Source organism: Pholis gunnellus, assembly GCF_910591455.1.
Source record: "Pholis gunnellus genome assembly, chromosome: 1".
NCBI classification, from domain to species: Eukaryota; Metazoa; Chordata; class Actinopteri; order Perciformes; family Pholidae; genus Pholis; species Pholis gunnellus.
In genome coordinates this window covers 17,321,792-17,334,496 of record NC_136528.1, presented here as the reverse complement: position 1 = coordinate 17,334,496, position 12,705 = coordinate 17,321,792, and the positions used below count along the sequence as shown (strand labels likewise).

Genomic DNA, 12,705 nt, shown 5'->3' with positions numbered 1-12,705 from the left:
TGCTTATTGGACGTCAGGTGAAGCAGTTTATAGCTTCTCCTCAGTCTGGCAGTCTCAACCTAATAGCACTAAACTGTTAGTGATCCAGTTTGCACCTACTGTATATTTTCTTAAAGGCAAGCTGAAGTTAAACGTTAAGCATCAGGCTCCCAAAATCAGTTCACATTCAAATCTATACATGCTTATTTCACACCCCTTTAAAAAGAATAAACACAACCGGAGTTGACCTTTTTTTAATGAAGAAGTCATTTCATTCAAATGAATGGAAGCAGTAGATACAGTTCTTAAATAGAGGCAATTGCAAAGCAATCATCCAATATATTTTGGGGAAGAGTTTCAGCTGACGGTGAGGCAGCAACCCGACACTGAGCACAACCGTAAAGGTTGTGTGCACCTTTGTAGTACTACTCAGAGTGTAGTCATGTAACAAGTAGCATGTTTACAAGTTGTTCGGTCAGAATGAGGTACCTTCCATTTCTGGACAAAGGCTCAAGTCTGATTACTGCCAGTGTTCCCCAAACACCCAGTACAAAAACACTTTTACATAAAACTCAATGAATGACACATTGATTGAGTTTTCAGTCATTATGTAATGCTACACTTTTACTATAGATTGATTATCCCAATGGTTTTGATCCTATGCCATTCAAGACATAGCAACTGAATGATGCACTAATATATGTAGTAATGTCACTTCTTGAGTTTCCACTTATGTGTCACTAAAAGAAGCACACACAGTGCCAGTGGTCCTGTGTAAATAAACTGCACACAGAAAAGTCTGATCTCAAACCAGCAGGAAATGGCTAGAAATAAATGTAATTTACTCAGATATCACGGAACTTTATTTTGAAAGAGGGGATGTTGGTCATTTAATGTACTGTATATGAAACTTCTGAATATCTGGAAGCTGATGATGGAAATTGATTCCACTCACTCACAGCCAATAAAAACCCTGCCAGCCCAGATGAGTGGCAGGCAGTCTTATCAGTCCACAGGTTGGCACTTCAATAATCAAAAGCGTCACTGAAGTTGCGTTTGTGTGTCCCTCTTTTTTCGCCAAAGCCACCGCGACCGCCACCGCCATAGCCACCGCCGCCGCCGCCGCCACCGCCATAGCCACCGCTCCGAAACCCGTTACTACGGCCACCATACCCCCCTCCACCACGCCCTCTCCCACCTCTGAACCCTCCTCCTCCTCCTCCTCCTCCACCACCACCACCACTGAACTGCTTCTCCTCCAGTTCTGGGAGCTCTGTGGCTACAGTCAGCTGCCAACGCCGACCGTCCTTCCAGCCCTCCTGTTGAAGGATCAAGTGGGGTGAAAAGGATGTTAGCAGGATTGTCAACTTCAGCAACAAACATGTTATATGTTAGATTATTTATCTTGACTTTGAGTTTTTGCAGTTGTTCTCACCAGAACCTCCTTGACTTTGTCAGCTGGGACATCAAAACAAACTCCCTGTAACAAACACAATAAAGGGTGAGATGGTGAGTGCTGTGCTATCAGAATAAGCACCACAACAGGTCAGGTCACACCTACACAAAGGTTTCACACACTTACTCTGGCAACAGATGTTTTGTTGTTTACTTGCTGTGAATAAATAGTTGCCCCAACTAAAAGCCCCAGCAGCACCTCCCATATGTACACATGTGTGTGTTTACGTACTGTTTTGCCTTTGAGGAAGGTCATTCGTTGAATTTGGTTCTCAAACTCTTCTCCGAGCTGCTCTTTGATGGATCTCCAGGCGTAACCCAGATTATGCATCTCCTGGGAACACACCATCTGCACAGTGGTGAAACCCTGCAAAAACAAACACAAACAACCAGTTAGGTGGAATTCGGGTTATACAGCACCTAGAATAATAACACACGTGTGTGTGTGTGTGTGTGTGTGTCCAAGGACGGCTGCGGTTTAAATCATCCTGCAGTTCTTGTGAAACCCTTGCAATGTTTTTAGTGCGTTACACAGCAGTGTGCCCAGATGTGTTACTATAATGTACGCGTTTGTGTGTGTCTTTGTTTGTGACTATATTTGTGTGTTATGTATAGGTTGTTTATAACGAGTATAAAAGCAAACTTACAGCATCAGAGTTGAGCAGTGACCTCTGCTCGAGACTTGTGGCTCCAGAAATATGTGCGAGGGCAGCAGCGAGAGCATCGACCGCTCCTCTCTCCCCAATCAGTTTCTCAGCCGACGCTCTGAAGTACGCGATGGCTGTAATTGGAACAGAGTCCAGATACCTAGACACAATACAGAAGAAAAAAAATCATAACAATCCAAAACTTCATTGCTTGCTTTAATACATTTTGTTTGCATTGAGCATGCCTCTAAATTGAGCTCATGAACCAAATGATGTGGCTGACACAGTCCAAAGTTTCAAACAGTAATCAACAACAGTAGCTTCATACATCCAAAACAAAATACATATGGTTACACTCGGCTCTCACTATGATGATCTACCTGACGGCATCCTTGCTTGAGGACTTGATGATATCGTTGGCAGTGGGAACGCCAACTCGTTTGAATGTGATACCCTGGAAAACCACCAAACACAATGCATTTTAGTTGACACTCAATATGGAACCACCTGAAGTACAGTCAAACAGGTTGCACTGAATGTCGGAATTTCTTTGTCAATAAAATTGTGCAATTTTAAAAACACCATTTCAGACTACAGGGATGAGGTGGCTTTCAGTCTGGCTGCTATGTAGCGCAGCTGCACCACCCTCAACTCGTCCTCTTCTTCTTTTATGTACTACTTTTGATTCTCCCCTTCCTTCTTGTCCTTATTCCATACCATGTGTAGCACATATGTGACTGCAAGCTATGTTTTGTATATTTTCTCACAGCTCCTCAAACAATTCAACTTGTCGCTGTTCTTTGCCCTTTCGTCCCCTTCCACTTGGACTGAATCTTTAAAAAAAAAAAGGACACGTACTGCTTTGTGTTCTACGTAGCGCAGCTGGTCCTCCTCTTTCCTCTGGTAGAAACAGATGCAGACTCCAGGTCTGCCGGCTCGGCCCGTACGTCCTGAACGATGGATGTATGACTCCACATCCTGACACCATCCACAGAGACAGAAACATTTTCAGAGACGGTAGATCTAAAATATAACTTTTACATAGAAATGGCACATTCGATAAATGCAGAGATAAACTCTCACTGCTAAATTCTTACTATTGGCAACGCATCTCACCTTGGGTGGAGAACACTGGACCACCAGGTCGACTTCAGGGATGTCTAATCCACGGGCTGCAACGTTGGTGGCAACCAGAACCTCAAACGCCCCATTCCTGAAGCCCTTCAGCGTCAACTCTCTCTGTTTCTGAACAATATCACCATGGAGGCACTGGGCACTCTGACAAGATACATACAAAGAAAATTAACACTACACATTTCCTTGCTTCTTCATAGCAGTTTGTACTGCTGCTGTATCAATTGGATATTCTGTAAACTGTTGCACGTGCGAGCGTGTCTACCTGTTTGATGGATGCATTCACGGTAAGTTCGTTGACATCTTTCTTTGTCTCAGAGAACACGATGGTCCTGCCGTGGCTGCCGCTGTAAACCTGGATCACATCTCCTATTACAGCTGCACGCTGTGACCAGTGGCACGCTATGGCCAGATGCTACGAAGAGACGGACACAAGGTGAGAGAAGCCAGGGAGTGACAGAAGAGACTGTTTCATGTATACAGCTGGCAGACTTTAACTTGATTACAATTCCATTGGTGTTGATGATGACAAATACAGCAATTTTTCTACTTTCTGGGCTTTCCTGATGGAGATATATGCAAACGTATTTTACAGTCTCAACTACTGTAACTGTCCCTGCTTACAGGCAACTTTAAAAGCTCTAAGCCTAAGAATTAAGAATGCTAGAAAGCTTGTTAAATTGCAACTGCCAACACCCGCACAGGCACACACACTTACTTCTACAGTTGTTGCAGCTCTCTGTGTTTTCTTGCCGATCAGATCGACATGTTTGCACTCTGGTCTCATGTATTTTTTAGCAACCTCGTAAACCCAGGGAGGGCAGGTGGCCGAAAACAGAAGAGTCTGTGGGTTGGAGTCGGAGTCTGGAGAGGAGCACACACACACACACACACACACACACACTGTTACATACATGACCACTCTATACCAATCTTTAAATCTACTTTAACACAGCGCTCCAGACTGCAATCTTTTTTAATTTTTTGAGTGTGTGGGCTTAAAAAAATCACGTGGACGCATTCATGCAATAGTTTGAAATTACAGGCTTGCAATTCATACTGCCGAAAAGACGCACACACACACACACACCATGTCGTCAGTGTGGAAGTGTATGATGATCATTATTATGCGATTATTGTGAAATTAGGACGAAAAAAAGGAGTAAAGTAAGTGAAGACTAAAAGTTAGTCTGGAGCCCTGTTACATATATGATACACAAATCAAAATCCTAACACTCAACCATATACACATACATAAATATGAACACAAACACACAGAAAGCAAGGACACCTATATATACGCAACAACAACACAGATTCACGTTACCTTTCTCATATGATGAAGACAAAATCTCTTCAACCTGCTCTGCAAATCCCATGTCTAACATTTGGTCTACTTCATCCAGGACAACATGTTTCAGTTGAGAGAGGTCGAGTTTATTGTTCTGCAGGTGGTCTTTGATGCGTCCGGGGGTGCCGACCAAAATATCGATTCCACTACGGATCGCATCAACTAGACAGAAAGGGAAAAACCACATCAAAATACAAATAAGGAGCTGGTATTTACATGGTCATGTTATGCATTTTAATAACATCAAACATAAAGAAGCCATCAATGTAAATAAATGGACTCTTAAAATAATTACGCTGTGGGTTGTATGAGCTGCCTCCATAGAAACAGGTGAGAGCCAGCTTCCTGGTGATGTCTTTGAAGTCCTTTGCGACCTGGATAGCTAACTCTCTGGTTGGAGTTAACACCAAGACCTACAGCCAGACAGAAAAGACACTCAGTCACACACAAACGTAGTCAGAGAACAAATGAATAGTGGGACTCTTGACTGATGCTGGTTATTTTAGTGATCGGTGAGAAGGTGGTTCCGTGTGTGTGTGTGTGTGTGTGTGTACCTTGGGAGCCCGGCCTCTGGTGAACGCCACCGACTCTGTCTGGAGCTTCTCCACCAAAGGGATGGCAAACGAGAAAGTCTTTCCTGTTCCTGTTCGGGCTTGGGCAATGACGTCCTCGCCATCATATACAGAATTGAATGTCTTCACCTGAATGTCAAACAGGTAAGTGGCTCCCCGGGCTGAGAAAATGGGAGAGTGGTGACAGAGAGTGAGGAGCAGAAGATGTTTTTTTATGACGCCCCAAAGCCGTGCAGCAGCACCAAAGCTCAGTTATCACTCCAAAGTACATTTTCAGTACAAAAAGTGTTGTCTGTATGAATTAGTCATTTATTTCAATATTAAAAAACATGTGTATTCTATAATTAAAAAAGCAGTTCAGAAACAATTAATATGTTATAAGCATCAGTTCACCTCTGGTAAAAACTAAGGTATGAAAATGTAAATATTTGATGTTTACCTTTTAGTTTGTCAATGGTGAATTGGGAGATCCTGAAGTTGGAGAAGGCCCCTTCCTTCTGCTCTGTTGTTTTCTCCTAAACAGATAAACAAAGTCAGACGATAGGACAACAGGCAATTTAAATTAACCGGAGCAATTTCATTTGAGAAACTTGTAGCTGCTTGAAAACGTGCCGAGTGGTGAAAGAAGTTGCTTTGCAGTTGCGTCGTGGTTGTTTTGTTACTTAATCCTAAAATATGTTCACGATGTTCTGGGAGCTTCCCATATTGCAGGCCAGCCCGCTGTTGGTAACAAACACTAACTGCACCGCCTCAACTTTTATCCGACATGTCATACGAGCAGCTACGCTTCGAGTAAAAGGAGGACATAAAAGACTAAAGAATGGCCAATTCCTCGATATAATTAAACTAAAATGTAAGAAGTATTCAGTAACAGTTTTCATGGTCACACTTCACCACTTATTCTAAACACCACATCGCTGAGTCATCACACATTCAGCAACAACACAAATGTTCAACTCCTCTTGAGAGGAACGAAACTAAAACATCAGTCCGTGAGTCGTACCGTTTCTTTCTCGCCGTCGCTGGCAGAGTCTTCACTTGACTGGGCCGGTGTCTGTGCGGGGGTGTCTGGGATGGAATGTCCGTTTGTTTCAGCCTCTGCCGTTGCTTTTTTTTGCTTCTTCTTTTTTTTCTCTGGTGTGTCAACACCATAACTGACGCCGTTCATGTCTGCCTCTATGAAGTCGGTCACTTGGTCCACCGCAATCTTGTCTTTTTTTTTTTTTTTTTTTGGTGCCGGAGGTTCACAGTCTGGGTCCTCCTGCTCTTCCTGGTCCTCCAACTTCTTCTTGGTTTTCAGCTTCTTGCCCTCTTTGGTCTGGTTAATAAAGACAAATAGGATTCAGTTAAACCTGTGCAAATACAGTGCAGCTACTCAACGTTTTAAGAGAGAAAAATGTTGGCTGCTTGAGTAAAATCTAAATTGGAGTTATCTCATCGTGTTGCAATTTCAATTGTGACGTTTGATTAAGGTTAGGTGCGGTCTAATTAGAGATGGGCGGTTAATATCAAAGCTGGTTTCACTCCTGTGAAGCGACGGAGGAAGTCTCAAATAAAGAATACCGTGTATTTCAGAGAGCGCTATATCCAGTTTGGTACTTTTGCAGCTAAACTATGTAATAAGCACGTTAATGGAATAAGAGCAGATTAATTGAGAAATATGGCCACATACACTAGAGATACATGTGTCAACATTTCCACCTGTTACCACATAATACAATACAAGTAATAAGCTAATTTAATGATCATCATTCTCCAATCACATCATATGGTGATTCATAGGACATTGTATGTAAATATAACTATTTTTCATAAGTTCTGACACTATATAAAGTAGCGTGCACATTTATTTATCAAAGATAATTATTGGAGACAATCCCAACTAGAGTTCCTCTTACTGTAAGTGAGCTTGAGTTAACATTAGTAGCAGCTGTAATTAAAGTGGCAATCTCGAAGAAAATCCAACAGGGCTGAAATCTTCACTCTTTTAAGACGGTTGTTTTGTCTGCTTGACGAACAGCTGACGAGCCCAGCTGTATAAAACGTCATCAGGCCGTGCCCACAGCGCGAACACAGTCAGAGTTGGTGTTAAAAGGCGTCCACGTTGTCCCACCCGTACGTCCATGTGATCTACAGATCAGCTCACTTGCGGGGCTAGCTGGGCTAAGATAACAATGCATGCTAACAATAACTTAGCAGTGGATCGCGTACATTTTCTTAATTCATACACTGTCACACTACACTGTGTTTATAACATTTCACTACTAGTATCGCTCCATAAGCCTATCTTACGTTGGTTTCCTAACAGTTAGTTGGCCGGTTAAACGAGGGCTAGCACGTTGAGCCACATGTTGTTAAAAAATGGAGTCGCCGGGGACGAGACGTAGGACGAGCTAAACGGTTATTTTAGTCTGTCCAGGGCGACGAGAGTCACGCTGCTCACCTTTCTGGGTTTAGCCTCCGCGACAGTGTCCACGCCGTCATCCATGGCTTGATCTTCAGTTTCAAAGATGATTTTTGTCGGCATTTTTCTCCCCTGTTGGAACCCCTCAGTGTAGACACGCAGCACAACCCACGGGCACGCGGATGGAAAGGAACGCGCAAGGTTGCGACTCGCGAGGAAGTGTGCTCACGAGCCAGACATAGAAATAGAAGCGATAGACAAGCAAGAACCTTAGTTAGGCTTACGTAAGACGCTACTGTCCAAAATGAATTACTGCGAATTGTTCACTCCGTAGAATAACTAAAAGGAATAATACAATTAATTGTTGTTTTTATTTGACAAATAATGAATTATTTTATAACAATACTTATTGTAAAAATGTGAGTGGTGCTGATGACAGCTCACCCAAACAAGCTCAACTTATTATCATTTGATACACTCATTATAGTACAAACCACAATGCTCTTTAAACACATGTATTGCCGTCGACATCGACACGGTAACAACGATAACTAACTTCCCAGCAGATGGCGCACAGGTCATTTGGAAACTTAGTTTGTTGTTTTTACATAACCTTATTGTAAGCAATATCCATTAGTTACCAAATTCACTCATTAAACAATTTTCACTGAAACATTGAAAAGGCTTACCCAAATTGTTTGCTGTATTTACAAAAAAAAAATTTTCATATATCTTTTTTGTTAAGGGGGCATGCTTAAAGATCCCACAGTAACTTATAATTCAGTTCACTCTGTTTTGCCATCAGTAATAGTTTTATAGATAGTCAATATGAAGCAAGTGTGTAACAAAGTGTAAATGGTCTATGATTTGAATATTGAAGTGCTATAAACTTGTGAACGGATGCATTGGCACAACAAACAATTTAGTACAAATGTTTTCTCTAAGTTAGTATTTCTTAGTATCACAACAGAACATGCGCGATATTGGTGCCAATGAATCAGATATAGAGTGCCAGTAGAGGCACTATTGATATACTGAGACAATGCATATTGGGATAATCCACTTGTATGGGAGAAAGCTTGAGACTCAATTTGGGTGTATTCATCCTTCTCAAAATCCATGCAAAATCTTTAAAAAATCGATTAACAATAAACATAGTATAAAGCAAATTAAGGCTTTACAGGAACCCAGCTTTGATGGTAAAGTCATGGCTTATTACCATATTCACAGCTGTCAAACTCAACAGTGTGTTTTCATGTTTAAAAAGTTGTAGTTTAACAGGGTATATTAAACTCATAAGAACAAAGAAGGCCTATGGCAGCATTGTGTACATTCACAAAAATACATGCTTGAAGTAAAGTAAAATGTACATTTGACTCCAACAAAGGTCTTTATGCACGCTGCTGCACATAAAGACAGTCGGCACAACATCAGTGTAGACAGCATAAACATGATATAAAAACAGGAAAGAAGAGAAAGAAGATAAGCCAATAATGAATGACATTGTATAATGTCCTAACATAATTTTATAAGATCATATACATGAGAGTCACAAGGCTTCACACATAATAAATGGGCAATAGAGTGGTGTGCACAGCACTGCTGAAACTTTCGAAAGGAAAATGTAAGAAAATTCGAACAAAATGGATGTAAGACAAAACAAAACAATTTCAAGGGAACACAATGTATGTCCAATTGAATAAAAAAAAGATACAATATTTGTAGAGGATGCATGATATGGCACAGTGAACCGGAACCGGAACGGAACCGGACACAGTGACAAACATGCGCCCCCACACAGATCCGGGTCCTGTCGTATTTAGTTTACTGTTTTAAAATAAGCTCACTGTTGGACTGACATCATCACCATCAAGTACCTGCATGAAATACAAAGTAAAGTCATTCAAGGATAAGGCCAAACAAGTAATATGTACAATAAAAACAAAGAGAAGAAAACTCATTGTGGTGGCGTGGGCGTGGTTGGGCTCAGCTGCAGAGGGGACTGAGTGTGGGGACGGAGTGGTTCAGGGAACGGGGCCGGTAAGAGGAGTAATCAGCCTCAGCTGTAGGCAATTACTAATTGTATCTTTCCCCGTTAAAACGATCAGTTGGGACGGAGGCGGGGGTCTCACACAGGCGGGCCGAGCGACGCTGGGAGCGAGAGACCGACGGGCAGGATCGCTCACAGCTGGGCGCTGGAACCCACGGCGGCAGAGCGCCCGGCCGAGACCAGCGTGAGCGGTGAATAAATAAAAACATTAAGAACCGCTCTCTGACTGTGCTGGCGTCATTGTGCCTCTAAGAACCCCATGGTAACAGGGACATGTTACACTCATATTTTGGGACACCCTCTTTCTGTTGGTGTCCAAAACCAATATGACTCACTTGCAATTGAAAAGGTGTCAAAGGAAGACCTACTTTCTGCATTTTATTTTTGTTTTTTTATTACAGAAGGCCTGTGTGACATCTTGTGTTCTCACACTATGCACAGGCAGAGAAGTTATGTTGTGTTAGGAAGTTACGTGAAAACCACACAGGCTCAGCCATTTCATCACAGAACTAAAACAAGAAGTAACAGAAGTAACTACTTTGTTACTGAAACAAATACGTATGTGTACTGTAAGACATCTTTATATTAATATTCTCTTTGACATATATCTCTGTATACTTATAAAATGTTTTCAATAGCTTTTTGAACATTATGATCTTATATTTTTAGAGTGACTATATGCAACAATTGTCCAGGGACTACAGAGGAAAAATTGTCTTTCAATTAAATTAAATTCAATTTATTTTTGTACAGTCCAAAATCACAAATTACAAATTTGCCTCAGAGGGCTTTCTGTACACATACAGCATCCTCTGTGAAAAGGATTGCATGTGACCAGGTAGAATCAGTCTATCAATTAAATCCGTCATTTTTTAAAATGTCTGTATTTATCGGTTTATACAACTGGGACAGCCGATACTAAGATACATTGCTGTGAATATATCATCTATCCAGGTTCAATAGCCCTGTACAAAATAGAAGTTCAGAACATTGTGTTTCTAAAGTTTTTATTTTGTTTGTTTACAGTCACTCGTCATCAGAGATTGAGGATACCAGCCAGACTCTGCAGTCAAGTCCTTTTTTAAGGTGTTCTCTCTCTTTATTGTTTTCATTCATGTGTGAGTTCATGCAGTTGAAATTAACTATAAATGTGTATAAGACTTGTTAACAAGCTAGACTGTGATGCAGTTCTATTACACTCTTCTTGATACTATTTTAATTCAGTGTCTGAGGGAGTGACGCCGAGATCGTAAAGTGGCCGATGGTATGCTACTGTTGTTCAGGGTTAGGTACCTATCCCTAGAGTGATATGCCAGTACTTTTCCAACAGCACACCGTTTCCTGAAGGTAGGTGCCGCCTGAAAGTTCATATTAGTGGTATATGCCGTTGAATCAGAGTGGTATGCCATTCATATATACTGTATGTAGGATATATACTCTGTATGGCCATAATATCAGTTTCAGGGCACATCAGCAAATACTAAATAACTTTTTTGTGATTTTAAAAGCCTTTCATATATCCAAGCAAGAAAATGGACGAGATAAAATAGATACAATCTGTTCTGCTCAGACCTAATGTCGACTCTGTGTCCTGTATTGGGCTTTTCAGCCAGCTAAACTCTTCATCATACTCTTCCTCCATGGAACGGACCAGCGTGTTGTATTTGGACAGGTTTAATATGAAGTGTGAAACTACAAAACAGTAATTTATTCATTTCACTAAACAGATACAAAATAATGGAAACAAATTATTGTGCCATCTACCCATATTCGATCAGTTACATGTTGCACATGTCATGAACCTCTTTCTACTGACAACAAACCCTCAGAAATACTTAAAGCTATAAAAGTAAATTATACTCACTGGCATTGCCACTCAGAGGGCTAGAAAATGCAGGATGGATGAAGATAATATTGCACAATTACTTGAGTACAACAGCCATCTTGTTACAAAACCAGGAAAAGGAATACAACGCTACTTCCTGTCAAATGTGCCACACATAGTAGGTGAACACTGGGGAATAACCGTAACACCTTAATTTAACACTAGGTGACAGTAATTGCGCAAATAAAATACAAGTTATTACACTCCCGCCCGGCATCAGTGGTGATGCCAACCAATCTAGTCTTCTGGGGACAGAAGGAGTATACACTCTGTGATAGGTCTGAAGAAGGTTTTAATTACTTTGTTTCTGACTACTTTGATCTCTACTTTTGGTCTTCACTTGGTAGAGCCTTCACAATAACACCCATCGGCCATTCATTCCTTTTTGCTAGATTGTCCTTCATCAGAACAACATCTCCCTACTTAAGGTTTGGCCAGTTGTGAAACCATTTCCGGCGGCTTTGAAGCGTGCTCAGGTACTCTTTCCGCCATCAAGCCCAAGAGATGTCAGCCAAGAGCTGAACTCTCTTCCACTGGTGTTGGAACATTTCACACTGTTGGTGAAATCTCCAGGAGGAACTTCAGGGACTCCTTTTTTCTGAGTGAGAAGAGTAGAAGGGGTCAAAATAAAAGGTGCTTCTGGGTCGCAAGAGACAGATACGAGTGGTCTTGCATTTAGGATAGCTGAAACCTCTGCCATCAGAGTTGTAAGGACTTTGTGGGTCAACTTTGGATTTCCAGTCAGGAACCCACTATGTACTTTGGCTTTTCTAACAAAGCTCTTATAATAACAAAAGGTAAAATAAAAGACTGAAGGAGAAGAAGAGAGAACCAAAAATAATAAGACCTGTTGAACAACAGCAGCATACCACTCCAGGGATAGGTACCTCCCACTGAACAACAGTAACATAACTCTCCAGGGATAGGTCTAAGTTTTTACTGAGGCTTTGTTCAAAAAACAAACAAAGTAGGACAGGCACCAAGCGGAACCAAGCGCATATTAAATGATCCAAAAGATTAACAACACTAAAAACTATCACAGGAGCACAAAAACTGGTTTCAGGAATCGCAAGGATATAAACTTGACAGACCTCCACAGCATATAGCAACAATAATTAGGTTTTCAAAAGCACCTCTTACCTCTAGAATAATTTGGAATCTCTAGTCACTGGTGTGCTGCTGGTCTGGAAAGAGGAGGCTCCATGGAAGTCTGTTGCCATCCGGGTCA

General features: G+C 41.4%; 1 protein-coding gene across 1 annotated transcript; it reads right to left on the bottom strand.

Moving 5' to 3' along the window:
- Positions 1-217: 217 nt before the first annotated feature.
- ddx21 (DEAD (Asp-Glu-Ala-Asp) box helicase 21) lies at positions 218-7,680 on the bottom strand. Its single transcript, XM_079161786.1, has 15 exons — positions 7,582-7,680; positions 6,142-6,456; positions 5,578-5,653; positions 5,121-5,299; positions 4,862-4,979; positions 4,543-4,728; positions 3,934-4,079; positions 3,481-3,630; positions 3,198-3,359; positions 2,940-3,059; positions 2,462-2,535; positions 2,082-2,241; positions 1,667-1,801; positions 1,415-1,459; positions 218-1,298 (listed from the first exon to the last, which is right to left on the bottom strand). The coding sequence occupies exons 1-15, from the start codon at positions 7,663-7,665 to the stop codon at positions 1,005-1,007; spliced, it is 2,244 nt and encodes a 747-aa protein (XP_079017912.1). The 5' UTR covers positions 7,666-7,680; the 3' UTR covers positions 218-1,004.
- Between the last annotated feature and the right edge of the window lie 5,025 nt (positions 7,681-12,705).